The 21,361-nt window shown below is 40.0% G+C and overlaps 1 protein-coding gene across 1 annotated transcript; it reads right to left on the reverse strand.

Annotated features, from left to right (window-relative positions):
- Positions 1-500: 500 nt before the first annotated feature.
- Positions 501-3,135, reverse strand: LOC136251342 (piggyBac transposable element-derived protein 4-like). The gene is made up of 2 exons (XM_066043781.1): positions 2,804-3,135; positions 501-2,608 (listed from the first exon to the last, which is right to left on the reverse strand). The coding sequence occupies exon 2, from the start codon at positions 2,513-2,515 to the stop codon at positions 1,364-1,366; it is 1,152 nt and encodes a 383-aa protein (XP_065899853.1). The 5' UTR covers positions 2,516-2,608; positions 2,804-3,135; the 3' UTR covers positions 501-1,363.
- Positions 3,136-21,361: the final 18,226 nt, after the last annotated feature.

Genomic DNA, 21,361 nt, shown 5'->3' on the forward strand with positions numbered 1-21,361 from the left:
CAGGCTGATTTCCCCAAAATAATTATTCACGCGTATGGCGGCGACTGAAAATATTGCAGGTGCACTTTCACAATTGGTTGAGGTAAGTCACAGGCATTAAGGAACACCATCGTACCATTGGTGGAAGTAGCGATTAAATCCTACGGAAGATACAGTCCTTTATTGTAGAAGCCATCTTCCCCATCGCTGGTTCAAACAAATGTGCATGCGTATACATTATGTTGCACGAGAAAATGGAGTTGCCACGCTATGAATGTAATCTGTGTGAAACTAAGCCCATCGTGGAAGATTTCATGTAAGAAAGACATCACTGAGTACCCAAAAGAGTTTTGTTGTATCTGACATTGTATTCTCGCCATTAGACAATGGAAACTTCACCCAGATGCCATGCCAGTTTTAGCTAACTATCTTCTCGGAAAGAAAGGTGTGTTATACTGTCCTGCTTTGTTTACCACTGTGATATCATTATTATTAGTTCATTATATAATTTAATTGGACGGTTGTACACAATAATAATACTGTAACTACTATATATATATTGCAAAGTATACAATATACCTATTTGGCTACATGTAGCTAGCTAGTCAGTCCAGTATTCTAACTTGGTATGATACTTGGCGAAATAGTTTCTGTCTTTTTCAATACACAGGTATACATCACAATGGGAACACTTATTTCTTGTCTGGTGGCGGACTTCTGCTCTTGGTAAGTTTAGTCTGGTGGTTTTTCATACATACAACACAGTCACGTTTGTTTTCCACTTTTGTAGGCCAGTGGCCAAGTGCCACATTTCTCCTGGTCAAACAATCACCATCTTGGTTGGCAGCCCTTTGCCTTGAGCAAAAACTATTTATCAGTAAAGTGGCTACCTCCAGCCGGAATTGCAAAAAGTCAAATCTTTTTCGTCCTTTGGCCTGGTGGAGATGAGGACATGCCAATCCATGGAGCACATAGGCATTCAGAAGGGAGCATTCTAGCAGGTATGAAAAACATCTCTTCCACCATTTTCTAGATCTTCTCCCAACATTATAGAAGCCCACCAGCTGATCACCCCTGTCTACCCCCCTCATGTATTGTTGGTAATCAGGGAGCAATGGAGGACATGGTACATCCAAACGAGACCCATCCTGATTACGCCGGCGGATGGTACATGGTCCAGTTGTCTCCGCTCGGTGCATAGTGGTTATGAAGTAGACATACTTCCGATCAAACCATGCTACTGTCAGAAGAGGTCCGTTTGATCTATAGTCATAATATCCTCTGTTCTCCTTTTTTTTTTTACTAATACTTTTGGAAAGCCTTTTCTGTTAGTTCTAGCTGTTCCACAGCAGTTGATACCCTTTTTGTAGAGGGTCAAAAACAGTTATGGGCTTGTATAATAATTATCTGTATACAGCTCAAACCCATGGTCTTCTAGGCCTTCCATGAGTTCCAGCACTACCCTAGAGTACAGCCCCACTTCAACACCCTGATCCATGCTCTTTCCAGCATATATCTGAAATCTGTAAACATACCCATTGCTGGCATCACTTAGTACAAAAACCTTTATTCCCCATATGGTCGGTTTGTCCTTCATGTATTGTTTGAAGGACAAGCGTCCCTTGAAAGGGATCATAGCCTCGTCTACTGTAACAGTTTGTTGTGGTACATAATTAGACTGAAAGGATGCCAGCAATAGGTTTGCTAATGCTCTGATTTTGAATAATTTATCTGGTGTTGTTGTAGGTGTTGCCTGCTTAGCATTGTTTGCCACATGAAGAAAGCGGAAGATTTGCTCAAAACGAGTTTTTGTCAATATACTAGATATGCCTGGTGTGGAAACATATTTGTGTAACTCTGATGTACTCCAATACATCTCAAGACGTGGCAGTCGAAGTATTCCCATCAAGATAAGTACTCCAATAAATGCCTTCATCTCATCGATGTCAACATCATCATAAACCCGAGCATTGGGTTTTGTGGATGGATGATCGTGAGCATATCTATTAGTCTCCGTCACTAGTAGGTCCCATACTTCATCAGTGAAGAACCTACAAAATATATCTAGTAAAGATGGACCATCTGGAATTGGCACAGTGGAGCCTGGAGTCTTATTGTATACGTAAGTACAAGAGTCAGGCTCTCTTTTGTGCCAGTTGTCAGACACTGCCTCTAGGTAATTTGTTGACCCTGGAGTTGTTGTTGATCCTGGAGTTGCTGTTGTTCCTCGTCCTCTACCACGGCCCCTCCCTCTACCACGGCCTCTAGTGCTGCGGCTACGACTTCTGGCCGTGCCTCTAGATCTGCTGCGACCTCTAGATCTTCCTCGTCCACGTACAGGTAATGCTGCTTGTTCATCGTCACTGTTTTCACCCCCCCTTGTAGCTGTTACTCCACGTCCCCTGACTGCTGGTATCGATTCTTCATCATTATCAACTGTATCTCCACCTCCTCTAACTCTTCGTCCTCGTCCAGCACTGGTATCCACGTGATCATCCGTAGGTGTATGCCTTGTAGTGCAGTCACGCCGTGGCATACGGCATTGAGCTCTGGTTACTTGAGCTCACCTTGGCCGTTTTGGAGCACTTGGATGTGTATCATCGTCACTGTTATCACTACTACTACTACCCTGAAATATAGTTATTGTTTCGTAAACAATGTAATAAATAATAAATAAATGTGTACAATATAATTACATTAGTGTCATTTGTTATTACCTGTAATTAGATAGTGTTGGGTACCTATGTAGTTCATTTGTAATACGTAATTGTTCAGATTTTCATGTTATCTATTGTATTTATGCTAATTATAGTTTTATTCTTACCGTGTACGCTGCCAAAACCTCTCTGTCAGATAAATCATTTTCAATAACGCTAGTGTCAGGGTTAGCATTGCTTGAGCCTGTCGTGCTAGCTACTAATGGTGTGCTACTGACTTCTTCGTGTTCTTGATCACCTCCAGCTATGCTAAGGCAGCCAGCCATCAGATCAACACGATCAAATTGGTCCTCCTGTTCTTCTTGATCCTCGCCTTCGTCCTCAACAAGGTTTGTCGCCATCAGGTCCGCTCGCCGTACTGTCGGAGCGCCCAAGAAGGCATAGATTTCATTGTCTTCATCGTTGTCACTTTCATCTTCTTCAGAAAGCACATCAAAAACGGCTTGAATCAAATCCTCTTCCAAAATCCATGTAGACGCCATTACATCACCTTCGAGCAAAATGAATCAACTTTGCGGGAGGGATCCTTTTATCATAGTTACGGGGATCTGTGGACGTGACCTTTTGCGACATCGTGCGTCGGCAGGAAACTTGTCAAACTGACGTTGAATGAATTCCCAGACGACTATTGTACGTTACTTAGAAACAAAACCTCCATATGGCACCAATGACGGTTAATGGGTTAACAAAGAAGTATAAGAAAAATTAAAAGTTAGTGGGAATCATTACAATAAAAATTACTTAAACAAGGGAGACTATCACTTGAAGTGCTACTCTACTTTGGTCAATGTCATACAGCACTGTATAGCAGGGATCATGAAGAATTGTACTTAAAATCCTTCTGTAAGATACAGAAACCAACCTCACATTTCACAATGACTTGGTATTGGTAGTATTGGTTTGGTATGATCAAGCAACACAAAATAGTTCTTACAAGTTACTACAGAATATTTTAAAAAATTATTAAATCAAAGTTCCTACTAACTAACTATAAATATCTGTACCGTAGATTCCCTAATATCTTGGCATCTCTAAATATTCGGCAATCCCCGTGTATTCAATGCAACATGATTTAAATTTTGGCAAGCAAGATAAAGTGTTTGCGATATCATCGTTCCTCGTTCATATTGGTCCCTGTAGACCAGAAAGTAAGCAATACTTAAACGTTAACTGATCATAAATAACGGTCATGAAAAGTGCAGGCTGTATCAAGGATAGATCCCTAAAAATTCAACAATAGCACTGGGTTGGTACAATTTTTCCTAATCATTTGGCCAGACATGAACGGATCTAATTTATTTCTGCCAAATGTTTAGGTAACTAATGTATTCAGCCAAGTGTAACTTGACTATGGTAACGCTAGTTACAACCTTGACTTCTTCACTGTTCAATGTCACTTAGGGCCAAAATCAGTCTTATTACCTACCACTGCAGCTACAACACATGCATTTAGACCTACCTTTGTCCTCCTTTGTGTCCCATTTCTTTCTCTACTACTAAAGAGGTATTGATTTGTGGGTAACATAGCAATAACTTCTGTACGAGAAATATAGCTAAAAATAGAATAACCATTTACTAATTGATAGTCAGATCATTGCATATGAATATTTCACTGGCATAAATTTGTGCACAAAATTTTCTACATTTCTAGAGCAGAAGTAGAAGTGAAAATATCATAATACAGTGCTCTCTTGACTATCTGACCACCTTGGTACCAAGACATGTTCAGATTATCAAAAAGTTTGAAGTCCATACATTTGTATACAAAGCCCTGTTCAAATACTCTAATAGAACATACACCTAAAACAAAATTATACTCTAATAGAGCAGTCATTTCCACTGTTCAGATAACCAAGTGTTCAAGGTTTGGATAATTGAGGGAGCACTGTACAGTTACATTATATTCAATACACTCTCAGCAACTATTGTAAAATTTAAAATTCTCAATTTAAAATTTTAGAGCAGTGATGTCTGGCACTTGAACATTTAACTAGAAACAGCAAAAGTTCAAATGTTTAATAAAATTCCTTTAAAACCAGCTGTGTAAGGTTTATGCCTTAGTGCACTAGATCACCACTACAGTTTGATACATATCATACCTGTCAGTATATGTAGATAAATCAAGATGATAGTATTCGACATCACACAGACCTGTAGCATGACAGAACAACATGAAGCTACACATATGAATACGTTACAAAGTTATTAGTATAACAGACCAACCAATCAATTAGCAAGTTATTTTGTTGGAGAAAATTTCCAAATGTTAAGTTCATCAACAAAAATTTAGGAAATCAATTTTCTTTTGTCAGTGCTAATTTACATATAGCTGGTGTTTGTATACATTATAACTCCTCTAGAGTCATAACACTTTTTATTGTTTTACTGTGATTTAATATCATGCACTACTCCAACTTGTTTCAGTACTTTTTATCGATATGCTATCGTCCCTACTCTAGTTGAAAATTCCAATTTTTTCTGTGTACTTGTTTGTTAACTTTTTTTGCAAATAATTATTATGACTGATGAACCCACGCATACCACATCTGAAATGGTGCCGTGCACCCCAGCTATATCAATTATTGTCTGAAAAGTGAAGTATCCATTATGCTTTGTTGTTAGCTATGTTCAACCTGTTACACAGCATTTCAAATCAAGAACAAGAACTGTTTGAAATGCACCTCTGCAATCAAAATAACCACTATGACTTTGTGCTGATTTTGTAGTTTTTTTTTCTAGAGATGAACTTTACATACAGGAGTTAAATATAAGCACAAGGAGGCAGTTAATATGGTTGAGGTGTACTGTGTGAAGATAAAAATTCAGCTATTATGGTTTAATCATGTCAACATGTCAGTAACAGCTGGGACTATAACAACCTAAATTCTTTCATTATGCTAAGTACATGTATATTAGCCAATTGTATTAAATATGCAAATAGCTACATAGTATACAGCTATTAAGTTCTGTACATATACTTGGGTAATTGTACAAAAGTTTACATAATGATACTTTTACAGTAACAGACCATGAATATCATTTTTATCATTGATGTTTAAAGAACCGCTACGTGTATAGCACAAGGGTGTGTGTTGAGAGACTCAAGACAAAGCTAAGTGCTGTATTAGTCTTGAGAAATTCCCAAGTGATGTATTTTTGTACACACATGTATATAGATGATGCTTTAAGTGTTATGTTGTATTTTCTGAGTCATCTTGTTTAGAGCTTTCATCTTGAGTACTTAAAACAGCTTCAATTTTTGCCCATCAGACTATCAGTAAGTGTTCATATAATCTATTTCTAGTCATAGTACAAATATAGTCCCTAGTAATAACTTACCATAAACAATTACAAATCAAACTGTATGATCACAGATATCTTTAAGGACAGAGCATGAAACAATTAATCTAATCCAAAACAGCCAAGCTGTAAAAAAAGAGTGTGGCCCTCAAAAAGGCTATGGTGAAAGCGGCACAAAATTCACCTGAATTGTCGTTATTAAAATTCTTATCATTAACCTACCATCACAGCCATTTCTTGGCCGCCACCTTGGATTTCACATCTTTTTTCACCATAGCCATTTTGAGGGCCACACTCTTTTTTTACAGCTTGGCTGTTTGGGATTAGATATCACTTCTTTTTGTTTTTGTATACCCCCAAATAGGCAGGCTTTGAGGCTTTTTAAACTTATCCTTTTTCTTTACCACAGAAACAAGAAAAGATGAAGCAGATGTTAAATACTTTAAATATTTCTGATTTTATTAGTAAATGTACAAATTACATATATAATACATATATTTATTACAGAACTCTCAGTACATGGTGGTTTCTTTGTAACTGAACACTCTACAAGGTGACTTCTTCTAGCTGATCTCTCTACAGGGTGATTTAATTGTTTGTACCTGAATTCTGTACACGTGATTTGTTTGCAGTTGAACTCTCTACATGGTGACTTCTTCTAGCTGACCTCTCTATAGGGTTACCTGATCTCTCTGCAGGGTGATTTGTTTACATCAAAACTATCTACAGGGTGATTTTTTATACTTGAACTTTCTAAAGGATGATTTATTTGTAGCTGAACTCTCTACAGGGTGATCTGGTCTCTCTACAGAGGGTGAATTGTTTGTAAATGAACTCTCTACAAGGTGATTTGCTTGTAGCTGATTTCTCTACAGGGTAATTTGTTTGTAGCTTAACTCTCTACAAGTTGATTTTTTTGTAGCTGAACTCTCTATACAGTGATTTGTTTCTAGCTGATCTCTCTACAGGGTGATTTTTTTTGTAGCTGAACTCTGCAGAATAACTTGCAATGTAATAGAATTCTATAATGGAGTAAATAAATTAGCTGAATGCTCTATTAGGGTGACTGTTCTATTAGAGTATCTCGATGTCGCATTTGCTACATGGAGTTGGCTTTCAAATCATAACTCAGTGGTTTGTATTCCAATTCTTCTGTACTACTGCAAGGACTTTCTATGAAGATTATTCCAGCTATACACCGATTTTCAGCTCATTGCTCTAATGCACTTGTCAATTTCATGCCCCACCCCCCCACCCCCGGGAATCCCCAGGTGGGGATTTGACATTACTTCTTGTCCACACCCCTGGAGCAATTGACAGTTGTCCAATTCAATGACCGATTTTCAGTAGTTGCATTTCTAAATAATAAAATCGCACTTGCTATAATTTTACTAGCTATAGGGCAGGTTTATTACTAGTCGCATACATGAAATATGCACTGTGATTTGTCAAATCCCCTGTATTCCCCCACCCTCCCCGGGGGTGGGGCATGAAATTGACAAGTGCATAAACGGTTTGACTAGTAGGCGTAAAAACTAATACTTTTTTATTCATAAAAATCGATCGCGTAATTGTGACACAGGTTGGGTTTTGTGTCATATCTCCATGGTCTTTATCTCGATTCCTTTCAAACCACCAAAAGGCACTCCTACAATAATTGTTACTCCATCTACATAGCAATTTTCAACTTATTCCATGAAGCGGTTTACCCTGTAAGCGTGACAACAAATCAATCTTGTTTTACGTGAATAAATCGATCATAAATCCTGAACCATTCATCAGATTTGTACCAAATTTGATACTGTGATCTGTCTTTGGACTCCCTTTCTGTGTGCCAAATTTCAAGGCGATCGGAACACGCATTTGTGTTTTATAGCAATTTTTGCAAGTGTGCAAAAAGACAAAGAAGAAAAAAATCGAAACTTTGACAGCTTGTATCTCGGAAATGGCTGAAGCGATTTCCTTCAATTTTGGAATGCAGACTCCCCTGGCTGGCAGGCAACTCGGTAGCAAATTTGGTTCCAATCGGATAAGGGATCACCGAGATACAAGGGTGTGAAAATGACATTTTCTTTCTTCCTGTCAATATACCCATGGTGTGGCGCGCCGGCTTCTTCGGCCGTACAACACACTATCGTGTGTCTTGATATACCATAATAAAGCTAAAGTCATACCACAAAGATGTACAGGATGTAATCACAAATTTTACAAGGAGCATGAACAAGATTCCAAGCAAACACTTCTGGCCATGACTTCAAGAACACACTCTGACCAGGGAGTGAGAAATAATTTGTTTCTATTGCACACCAGTGGACTAATATATAGTATAGATCACGTGATATAAATTTCATAAACTCAAGTTTTGCCTACACGTCTGCCATTTTGGTGCATGTGTCTAGTGAAAATGGTAGTATGTGCATTTGTTGGTTGCTTAAAGCGTTTGGACAGAGGATATGTTGTATTACAGAATTCTAGTGATAAGGGAAAATAGGAGTCAATGCAAACTGGAGCTTTCTAAACAAAGAAGTGATGGATTTATAGCCTAAGAAGATCTGGACCTAAACACTTTAGATAAGTATGGAGTCTGCTCCAGGTACACTTTATTTCAGGTGCACTATCTGATTTGTTTGATGACACAAATGTGGACTGGCTTCCAACAATAACTGTTTAAACACTCTTGTGTAACTGAGAAGTCATCATGATGGCTTTTGAGAGCATTAATATAAGTTGTTGCTCATGCTTACAGCCTCAACTTGTTACCTTACTGGTACAACTGAAGGCTTCAGGATATCAAATGCTCTTAATAAGAGACTGAGCTGGCTGTCCAGGATCTCTATGACAAGCTGCTTTCATTCTAGAAGCTGTAAATTGTCCAGCTCTGTACTTAAACCACAACCTCGATTTACTTGATCTCTCGTAGCTTCTTCTACTGAGTCAGCCATCATCTGGGTAATGTTAATCAAAACTGATTTACATGCATCCAATAATTTATGGTACTCTATTTCTATACATTTTGTTTCCTTTAGTGATATAAGAGGTGAAGGAAAATCCTTATTAAAAAATTTCGGCACAAGATTGTTGGAACTACAGATAACACACAGGGCTTAGTGTTTCCAACACTTAACTTTTTAAATAGCAGTAAAAGTTCAGATTCTGTTGACCAAGTTACAAACTTCATGGACCTTTGCATTTCACTACTAGCAATTTCATTCTCTGGTTATGTATTTGAATCAGCAGCTTGCTTAATCTGACCATCCATCTTCCTCTTCTTTCCACGAGCTGAAGTAAAATCAATATCTTTATCTGGAAGGCACTCAACCTCCTTAAGATACGTGGAAATGATCCACTGGCAGGACTGGTTTCTTGGGTACATGTATTGTTAGCCTCATAAAGTCTGGTACAGGCTTCCAAATAAAATAATATTGACGCTATGCGTGTACAAATTTTGTCCAAACCAGCCATACAATTGCAATGGGCACAGCTGCACAGCTGCAGATCCCTCCATTTTATTTCCATGATAATCCAGCACATTTTTCATTGAATATCTGTGAATGGTGAACTTGTAAATAGCAGATGTAGGTAATCAGTAGCATACAACTATGTAAGCTTGCCCGACCATAAGTAAGATACCTGTCAGCAATTTTTCATGTCTTCACTTCCTTGATCCAACCGCACACAAAGTTACATGCATCCGACCCCTTTCTGGCTTTAAACTAGAGGTGTACCGATATACCGATACATATCGTATCGGTGGCCGATATAGACATTTCTACTATATCGGTGGGAGCCGATATTGCTGCTAAAAACCGATACGATACACCGATATACAACTGAACTATCTTGAGGACACTGTCCAATGATCAAGCCATATTATAAACCCTACTATTTAGCTAACAAGGGCGGGAAACAGTAGTTATCTTCCTTGTCTAAAAGCAGTGTGTTACACGAAGCCATCTAAGTGCGTGGATACCGTATAGCGCAAAACATTGGTGGCGTAAAACTTTGGCGAATCGTCAAAAAATGGTATTGGCGAAAAAAACTTTGGCGAAATGCTCCACTGACTATACATTAGCGAAACAGTCGAGCCCGGCCAAATTCTCCGTAACATTCACTACACCGAATGGAGAACCTGAACTCCAACGCATATTATAGTGTGGTATAGCTACACCCTCGCTCCGCGAGCCGCGAGGTCTAGTCTGTATCAAAACTATAACAGCTGTGCACAACCTTTGCGCCTCTATGAATATAACTATAGCTATATTAAATTCATATCCTTACAGGTCATGTAGCTGGGACTGTAACGTGACGGTGGGAAGTAAATAGATTGTGTGATTGGCTCAACTGATCCTGCAGCATCCACATGGCGGGTTTCGACTTCATATTTTCTGTGGAATCTATGATACGCGGATACCATGAATACCAACTAATATGGAATGATCCAATAATTGGCGAGGAACTTGGATGTGAGCGTGAGCCTGGCAACAGTCACGATCCGTACGCTGTGGCCGTGAAGAAAGCAATAGGAGGAAGTGACCGAATTGTAGGTCATGTGTCAAGAAGAATATCAACGATTTGCTCGTTATTTATTAGGAGAGGTGGATTGCTCGTTTGTATAATTAATGGAGTTCGAAGGTACTCCTCGGATTTGCCTCAGGGTGGTCTAGAAATACCTTGTAAATTAATCTTCAAGTCCGTTAATGCCGATGAATGCCAGAAAACTAAGAAACTGATCCAGTCCACACTGTCAGTGGAAGTGTTTGAAGTTTGTGCACCTACTCGACCTACCAATCAACAAGCATTGCCTGCAGCTGCAAATCAAGGACAGGAACTTGTGGTTTCCTCAGAGCAACCTTGCGAATTACCTGTTGTAATTGTACCTGAGCAGCATAATGAAGGTCCAGAAGAAGCGCCACCTCTGAGGAAAAGGGTTAAGTGTATTGACACAGAAAGAATCATAATGGGAGAAGAGTTGTGTGATATTGAGATTAATTTTGCACAGTAACTATTGAAAGAACAGTTTTCGGAACTGAATGGTTTAGTGTCAACATTATACCAAGACAGACGGTTACAAATGACTGAAAGTTTAGTCAGGAACAAAGTCCAGATCATACATTGTAAAGGCAGACGCCATTGGATAGTTGCCACAACATTGAATTGTCAGCTTGGTGAAGTCAGAGTTTATGATTCATTATTTCAATACTGTGACAAGGAAACAGAACATGTGATTGCTAATCTGTTCCAGGTAGGGTCAGAGAAGCTCAAGATAACAGTCTCGCAGTCCCAAAAACAGAAGGGAGGGACTGACTGTGGGATTTTTGCCATAGCTTTTGCAACAGCTCTTGCATTTGGGATAAATTTAAGCAAATTACAGCTGAAGCAAGAATCAATGAGAGCACATTTGATCAACTGCTTTAACAAGCATCGTATTTCCCCATTCCCACGTACGTAATGTTGGCAGAACACTTTAGATACTGAGTTGTAGTATATTGTAAATAATTTCAGTCTTAATCTATTTACACTGTGACCAAACTACACTAGTTATACATGTCAATTGATTGTCATTAGTATATAATCAAATTGAAACTAATCAGATTAAAGTTACAGCAGAATGTCATTATATGCTAGGCACTATAAGCAGTGTTTGGTGCAACAGAATCTGCAGACGTCAAGCAGTTAGTGATCCCAGCTTCTTTGAACCCATTCTTTATTATTGCAGGCTTAGTCTTGAAGTAATTGTACATGGACTCAATCCATCCAGCACTTAATGGCTTAACTGTGGATAGTTTCAAATCTACTGCTTGCGTTTCTGACTCTTCCTGTAGCTGAGAACACAGCTGCTTAGCATACCAATCTTGGAACCTGGAGCGCAAGAAATCCTTTGCTGCCTTATTGACACTTAAATCAAGTGGTTGTAATCTGTCCGTGCAATTTGCAGGGAGCAAAGCAACATTGATTGTGTAACTGTCAAGCAGTTTAAGCATAGAAGAAGTGGTCTGTGCTTTGAAATTATCAAAAATGAGCAATGCAGGTTGGTTGGATGATAAATTCAGTTCAGCTCGTTTTCTGTTAATATAAGGTACCAAAATCTTCTCAACATACTCTTTCATTGTGAATTCATTGGACCAATGGTTATCTGAATGGGTTATGTGCCACGAGGAAGGAAATTTATATTGAGGCAGACATCGAATCGTTTTAACTTCATAAATTAATTGAGGTGGCAAGAAATCTCCTGACATTGACCCAGCAAATACTGCAGTAATCTGCCGTTTATCATCCTTAGCCACTACCTCAACTCTTTTTGCTCCTTGCTTTTCCATTGTCCAGGGAGTAACTGGTACATAATTAAGAGCAGTCTGATCAAAATTAATCACAAGCTCTGCAGGAATGTCATCCATGGCAACGATGTTCTTAACGTCTAACAGGAAATCCTCTTTCACTTCTTTGAACCGTTCAACATCAACTTTAGCTTTACTGCAGGCTTTTCTCTTCACAAACCCCATCCGCTTCAGTAAATATTTTGCCCAGTCCTTTGATAACTCAATTTCAGCTCCTTTTTCATTATCTGCAAGAAGATTTGCATCTTTGTACAAGAAAATACCTTGTGCACTGCCGATGACTACAGAAGTATTAACGGCTAAGCCCCGCCTCCTTACATCTTTGATGTATTCCTGCACTTGGGTGTCTATATCAGCCCCTAGCAGCAAAGGCCGCCCTGTTTTCTTACGAGACAATTCTTTTACCTCTTCTGGTTCTGTCTCTTTCGTGGGCTCTTCATCAGAATTTTCCGAGGCTACATCGGAGCCCTCATCTTTCGGCTTGGCCTTCTTTGATTTCGCCTTAGGTTTCAATGTGTCCTTGTACAAATCTTTCAAGCGTCTTGCTGTGGTTTCTTTGAGAGGAAGTTTCAGATATTTCTCAGCATAATACCTTAGAGTAGCTGTTACGCCATGTTCTGCAGCTCGCTTGCCTACTTCGTATCGTTGACCTGGTGTGAGATAAAAATATGGCGAACGACCACGTGGCACTTTGGTCGCCTCTGTAACTTTTGCATTAGCCAATTCAATAGCTTTAGCTGGAATTTTTCTATTGAGCGGCCCATCTGGATCAGGAAGATTCGGAGAAGACGATGATGGAGTCGGCACAGGTTTAAAGTATTTCAGAATACCAGCCATTCTAACGTTAACTCACGCAACACCTATACTATAGCTAGTCTGCATGGCGACTGACGCGGTCACCCCTCCGCATAGAGTGGACTCGAGCCGGGTTCCTCTTTATGCAAAGGGGCGGCCGCACCAGACACAATTAAGGCTAAAACTTTGGAGGGTAAAACTTTGGCGAATGGAAAAATTATTCACCAAATTTGCCAATGTTTTCCACCGCCAAAATTTTGCGCTATACGGTAATTACTGTTTTGTTGTCACAAAGCTTACCAATCATACAACACTCATAGTGGTGAGCCTGGGGAAACAGCAAAAAGATGAACCAAGAGCACAGCATAAAACAACCAGCCATCTCTACAAGCCATTAAAATGCGGAGTAATCCGGACTAATCTTGGCAGGGGCATGTATTAAAATATTTGTGGGTGCCTTATAGTCTGAGCTGTCAATAGAGGCCACACCACCATGGGTAACCAAACATAGCCAATAATCTTAAGACTGTCTTCAGTAGTTTCTTCAGTAGCTAAAATAAAGTTAAACATGGCATATGTGGTTCTTCAAACATAAATAGCTACCCTTAGTTATATCGATATGTCGTATCGGTATTGTATCGGTTTGAAAATGATTAATCCATATCGTATCGGTATCGATCGGTTTAGTTTTCTTATATCGGTACACCTCTACTTTAAACTGAGACATTGAAATAAAGCTGATCTGAAGCACTAAATAAGTCACTAAATCACAGTCCTCTACAGGAGGGCAGCTCACCTTCAGTGACGTTTTCCACAAACAGATTGACTCCATGCATTAAACTTATTTTCTCCTTATATCAAGCCTTAACTTCCTTTTCCAATTTCTCAGTGTAAGAGGAGAGATGCGACACATATCACACATGCTTCTGCTACATGTGCAGCAAAATGGCAAACACATAGACGAAACCTGAAATCACATAAATTAGATCACGTGATGAAAAAGCTTTATAGCTGCAGGTATCCCTTGAAGTTTGGCCCTTGAAGTTTGGCACAAATAAGGCGATATTAAAAGCAAATCTTGGTACCAAGTTTAGTTGCAACACGGTAAAGGTTGCGGTTGTTAAAGATTGTTGAGTACTTGTAATGATTGTTTACAAAAAATAACATCAATATTTTGCCACACCTACAAGGCAAGCCACTTACAGCAGGAAACTGTAAATTGGTATACCAATAGGTTAACTGTATCAAACCTCAAACCTTTTGTGGTTTGGAAGAAAGCTATATCCCACCTCATTCATGATATTCTTGTTATTAACACTTGGCTTCATAAAATAACAAGGATAACATACTCATGTTGTGATAACATTCACGTGAAGCCATACATCAAAGAGTTAAGTAGTAGTTATATCATTTCCAAAATATAATGACCATAATTATTTTGCTCCTAGCATTATTGTTGATAAGGTACATTTGATATTACAACTGGGTGTGAGAAAGTTTCCTTACATTTAATTTATTAGTGCAACGAAAAGTTTATATATTTAACAAAGAGTTTGTAAAATGAACTCTTGGGTACAATTTGTAGCTATTAACTACAATGGTTAAAACATTAAATATGGCAGGGCATCACAGGTTTGACTTTTGGTGGCCTGTTTGCCTTTAAAATTAATAAGCTTGTTTTAAAGTGTTTTATTAATTATACAGTGCAGTATTACTGTATATTAGGGATTATAAAGGCTAGCCAAAATTGTACCCTAAAACCAACCCCACAGTATCTTCATAGTGCCTTGGCAGTATTGGTTAGGTGTAACCAAGCCCCAAAATGCCTTCAGTGTGATCTGAAATCTTCCTAAAAGTTGCTATACAATTTTTTTTAATTATTTAGTGGAATTTTTTACTGACTGACTGACTGTCTAACAGGGGCCTAGCTAGCTTTCAGCATTGCCGGGCACAAAGTCTGAATGTCCCCAAGCAAACTATTTAGCAAGAAATGCGAGCCCATCTCTGTGGACTTTTTATTACACATTTGCTTTCAAAAAACTGTTTAAAAGTGCACTACTAGTAATATACATGTACCTAGCTAGCTACTATGATGGCATTAAACCTATAGTGAAGTTACAGGTATCTATTGAGCGTAAGTACTTCAATACATTTGCAGCATCTAAATAGGCTACTCAAGGAAAGTGTTGATAGGAAAAATTAATGCCTCAATATGGTTTCATTGCATGAAGAAGGAAGAAGACTAGCTTGATTGAAGATAAAAGGAAAGACAAGGTGCAGAGGGCACACAAGCATCGGAACACTAAAAGGCACATCCCACATTGTTATTGTGGCATAAAATGGTTGCCATATACTGCTTTGTTGGCCTCCAGCCTTGCAACTGTGGTCAGACAGTGAGACAGGCTGGCAGTGAGACAGGCTGGCAGTGAGACAGGCTGGCAGTGAGACAGGCTGGCAGTGAGACAGGCTGGTAGTGAGACAGGCTGGCAGTGAGACAGGCTGGCAGTGAGACAGGCTGGCAGTGAGACTAAAATCTGAGTTTAAGTGATTTAAAAAAAAATTCTATATCCAACTGCCTATTAGTGTTTTCTTGTTTTTAATGCTGTATTTGATGTTGGATGGACTAATTAAGGTAATTTTCATCATGATGATTTTTGAAGGTGGCATTTTAGGCGACACACATCATTTTGGGGGGATCTATACTTAAACAGTACTACCGTACTGTTTGATAGAGGTCTGTGATTTAAATTATCTTGGATAAAATGAGAGCATCCAATTTCGACATACCTGGTAGGAGGTTTGTGACTACCATTACTACTCAAATGTAAAATTTCTAATTTTTCTTTATTTAAACTTATTTGTTTACTTTTTTGTAGCATAATTACAGTATGCCGAACTAGTGTGTATTGTATCAAAACAAAGAATGGTTCCAGATATATTATGATGCACAACTGAATGTGTGCACTGATTTTAAAGCGAATTACTTCATTTTCAGCTACATTCCACCCATTATACAGCAATATAGCACAAGAAGCACTTCTACTATCGATCTAGTGACTACAGACCCCTATTATCAATCATGGACCTCGTCACTGACTTGAGTTTTCAGTTACAGGTTTCTGATTCCCTGCTTCCTTGCAGATGATAGTTGTCCAATAAAAATAATAAATTGAAAGTGAAGTAACCTGTACGATACTGTTGTAATTTGAACACTTGTGTATCACATGTGGCGTGTCTATTGTTAATGATGTTGATTAGTTCTCACATGGTACTGCAAGCTACTGCAGAACCCTAGATAGTAGTGACTTAACACTATCCTAACCTGCCAACTGGTTCCCTGGTGCCAGAAAGAGGCACCCAGAAAGGTTACGTGTTACTTGTCTACAGTGTTGTATTTGCCACCATTTCTCCCCAGTAGATCGATCAGTATATCGGACCTGTTCACCCGTCACCCTGAACCATGGTGACATATACTTTCTGTCAAGGAGACCTCCTGAAGTTTGACCTACAGGTGGACCGTGAATCCGATTTTGCAGCATAGAAGCTACAGTGGGACTTCTACCGCAGTTTGTCTGGACTCGCCGACCAAGACGCAGCCAAACAGTTACAAGCACTCACCCTTTGCTTCTCCCATGACACTTTGTCAGTTGTTCAAAACCTTGGTTTAACCAACGAAGAAAGAGCAAGTGTTGCCTCTATAATTAGCGCCATCAAATGATACATAAATGGCTATGTAAACGAAACGGTAGAGCGTAGGAACTTTCGCAGACGCATAAAACAAGTTGGCGAATCGTTCAATGATTTCCTTGTGTCCCTCCGTGAGCTGGTGAAAACATGCAACTTCTGCTCCAACACCTGTACTCAGAAGAACATCGGGGACCAAATCATCGAAGGCCTATTAGATGCAGATACAGTGGAGGATCTCTTGCAAGAGACCAACCTTACATTGGCTACAGCTGTGCACAAATGTCAAGCACAGGAAGCTGCAAAGAAGCAGCATGCTAAGTTACATAATCCAGAATCAATAGCTACACTTCAAAAACCACAAAACCAGAAATCTCATTCCTCAACGTCTACATGTCAAGGATGTGGTGCTGTATCCCATCCAGCTGGCCGGACAAATGCCCAGCCTATAGCCAGATTTGCTTCAATTACCAAAAAGTTGGCCATTTCGCCAAAGTCTGTCGGAGTAAGCCATCTAGGCAGCATGTTCCCTTTACTACTACAGAACAGCGTACCCCACACACAGGACACTGTAGCCTCTCTGCTACTACTGACAACCCAACTCACCTTACGCTAGACAACATTCAACATGTAGCCTCCTCTGACCCAGCACCATTAGTCAATCTAGATGTCATCTCTGCAAATGGCTCCTGCAACACCAAAGCCCTCTCTGACTCTGGTGCTGACATCTCAGCAGCTGGAAAAACAATACTGTCCACCCTTAATGAATGGATTAACACTCTCCTGCCTTCAACAGTCATCCCCAAAGCGGTCAATGGAGCCAAGATGTTTTCATTAGGAAGACTACCAGTCACATTCCGTCTTGGCAGTACAGAATATCATGATGACTTGCACATCTACCCTGACATTCATGGCACCATTCTCTCCTGGAAGGCATGTAAAGCTCTTCGAATCTTATCTCCGTGTTACCCTAACCCCATGTCAACCCCGACAGTACATGAAATCACTTTGCCACGTACTTCTAGCAATGTCATAGTACCCCTTACTCTCCAACAAGCAAAGTTAGCATATCCCATCATCTTTGATGGACAGATAAGAAGCATGGAAGGGGAACAATTTCACATCTCCCTAACTGATGATGTAAGCCATTCCACGTCAACACTCCTTGATCTATACCATTCGCGTATAGAGACAATTGAAGGCAGAACTGAACCTCTTAGAATCCCAGCATATTATAGCACCAGTAACTGCTGCAACTGAATAGCGTGCTCCAATCGTAGTCACTCCAAAAAAGAATACAGACCGCATTAGAATGTGTGTTGACCTCTCACATCTTAATCAGTTTGTAAGATGAGAGCAATACCAATCATCCACTCCAGCCCAAGCAGTGGCAGACATTGCAGCCACTAAGGTTAAATTCTTCACTGTTCTGGATGCCATGAAAGGTTACCACCAATGCCCTTTAGGCCCAGACAGCCAACTCCTTACGACCTTCATCATGCCCTTTGGCTGATTTAAGTATTTGCAAGCCCCGTATGGTATCTGTTCAATATCTGTTCAATATCGGAGCATGATAACCGTATGGCTGAGACATTTGTGGGCCTGACAGGCTTCTGTCGAGTAGTTTATGACATCATTATTTACGATGACAATGAACTTTAACATGCCACCCATGTCAGACAGCTTCTCCAACGTTGTGCAGACAAACACATAGCATTGAATCCACAGAAATGCAAATTTAGTCAAAACAAGATGACTATTGCTGGATTTAACTTATCAGCAGACGGATACCAGGTCAATCACTCCATCACTGATGCCCCCTACCCCCACCAACAGAACTGATTTGCGATCATTCTTTGGCTTGGTCAATCAACTCTCATCCAGCACAAACACCATAGCACCTTTACTAACACCATTACGTCCACTTCTCAGCACTAAGAATGATTTCCTCTGGTCACCTGACCACCAGAAAGCTTTCACTATTGTTAAAATTCTCTCACCATTACACCGGTTCTCTCCTACTTTGATGTTAACAAACCCACCCGTCTGTGCACAGATGCCAGTCGCCATGGCCTGGGCTTCATACTCCAGCAAAACACAGTAGGCACCTGGAACCTCATCCAGGCAGGGTCACAATTCCTCACTGACACCGAATCCCGTTATGCAGTTATTGAGCTTGAAATGCTAGCCATATGTTGAGCCATCTCCAAATGCAAGCTGTTTCTCACAGGGTTACAGCATTTCACCATCATTACAGACCACAACCCTGTAATCCCCATTCTCAACAATCATCGCCTTGATGAAATTGAAAACCCACGCCTTCAAAGACTGAAAACACAACTGATGACACTTAATTTCACTGCACAGTGGCTTAAGGGTGCTAACAATAATGCCCCTGATGCTCTTTCATGCCACCCTATCTGTGATCCTTAGCCAACTGAAACACTTGCTGAAATAGACATCCATAACAATCCTGAGATGTCCTTCACTGAACTTCACGCCATCACTGACACACAATCTGAAAGCCTACGTTTGCAAGAACTACGCAAGCATGCTGAGAATATCAGCTGCTGCAAACCTTTGTATTAAATGGTTTCCCCAAGCACCGTAAACAACTACCTGAATCCTGCAGACGATACTGGAATATTCACCAGCAATTAACTGTAGATGATGACCTCATTCTATACGGATGTAGACTCCTTATCCCGTCAAGCATGCATCACCAAATGCTTACAAACTTGCATGAGGCCCACCAAGGAGCACTGCGAACCAAACAACGTGCCCATTTGGCCATCTATTGGCCGGGTCTAGATAATGATATCGATAATATCATACTCAACTGCCAACAGTGTCACGACCATTTACCATCCAACAACAAGGAACCCATCATCCAGAAACCACAACCCTCTCAACCATTTCAGGAAGTTGCCATGGACCTATGCTCGTATACTTGCCAAGATTATCTGGTTATGGTTGATTGTCACACTGATTGGCCTGACATTATTCCTATGACACGTAACACCACCACATCTCAAATCACCACAGCACTGAGACAAGCATTCTGCAGGACTGCTATTCCATATATTCTTTGGTCCAATGGTGGACCACAATTCACCTCTCACAAATTCACCAAAGTTGCACTGCAATGGACAACACCTCATCCCCGCACTACTCCCAAAGTAACAGAAAGGTTGAATCAACCATCAAATCGATGAAAAAAATTATTTATACCTCCTGGAACGGTCACTGTCTGGACCATAACAAGTTGTCGTGCTCTCCTTCAATACAGAAATATTCCTTCACGCAAGGATGGGTTATCCCCAGCCCAAATGCTCTATGGCCATCCTGTCCAGGACACCTAACCTGCACATAAACGCTCATTTTCACAAGAGTTGCAGCGTAAAGCTGAAGCAGCTGAGCAGCAAGTAGAAGCCATGCAGCAATCCTCTACAACTTACATGCTCATCCCCTTACAGAGATTGAAATTGGCTCCTATGTTGCTGTCCAAAATCCCCATACCAAACTTGGGATATTTATGGCATTATCACAGCTATATCACCTAACCGTAAATATTACATCAAAACGTCCAGCGGCAGGGTGTTGGTCCAAATCGCCGCTTTATACACAGAAGAGTTCCTCTGTCCATGCCAACATGTGCTACACTGCCAGACTCCCCTGCTGCCCAGACAACCCAAGAACCCCGCCGTTCAACACGGGTCAGGCAACCACCCAATCGTCTGATTGAAGACCCCACCTGGAACTGATTTTACAATTATTGTAATTTTTTTTTGTTAATTAGCATTTGTGATTTTGTAATTAGGTAATCGCAGACTCCCAAATGCTTAGGGGGAGGTGTAGTATACTGTTCTAATTAGAGCACTTGTGCATCACATGTGGTGTGTCTATTGTTAATGATGTTTAGTTCTCACATAGCCATTCCACTTCTTTGTCGGATATGTTCCACCCATTATACAATGCTGCAAATGAAGGACAATACAAGAAACACATCTGCAATCAACCCAGCCACCATGGACATTATGGGCAATTCTAGTGATAGCCAGTAGCTACTGAAACTATGATGTGTTACCACAAATCAACACCTACATGGTAGCAGAGAAAGAAATAGGACACACAAAGAAGGACAAAGGTAAGTCCATTATGCCTGCTGTGGTTGGTTGTCAGGCTGAAGACAGGTTGAACAGTGAAGAAATCAAGCCTGTAATCTTAAGAAATCAAGCCTGTAATCTTAACAAATAGTAGAGTTATGCTTGGTTGGAGGCATCAGTTTGGGGTCACTTGGAAGGCATTTTCAGATTTAATTTTGTCTAACCAATACTCTCTCCAGTTGGAGAAACATAATGATTTTTAACTAACAAATATACTATATTTATATATTATGCATCATTTGTGTACAATTTTACCTGCCTAATCATACAGTGCATGCAGTACTACAGTATATTATAGGGATCGTGAAGATTTGGGCTTTTCTGGCCAAAAATATCACCCTAAAACCATCCTCACAATACCTTCATGGCTCCTTGGCAGTATTGG

Source organism: Dysidea avara, chromosome 3 (assembly GCF_963678975.1).
Source record: "Dysidea avara chromosome 3, odDysAvar1.4, whole genome shotgun sequence".
Classification (NCBI taxonomy): domain Eukaryota; kingdom Metazoa; phylum Porifera; class Demospongiae; order Dictyoceratida; family Dysideidae; genus Dysidea; species Dysidea avara.

Excerpts from the sequence above, each read along its gene's own strand:
- LOC136251342 (XM_066043781.1), bottom strand. The coding sequence starts at position 2,515 with ATGCCACGGCGTGACTGCACTACAAGGCATACACCTACGGATGATCAC.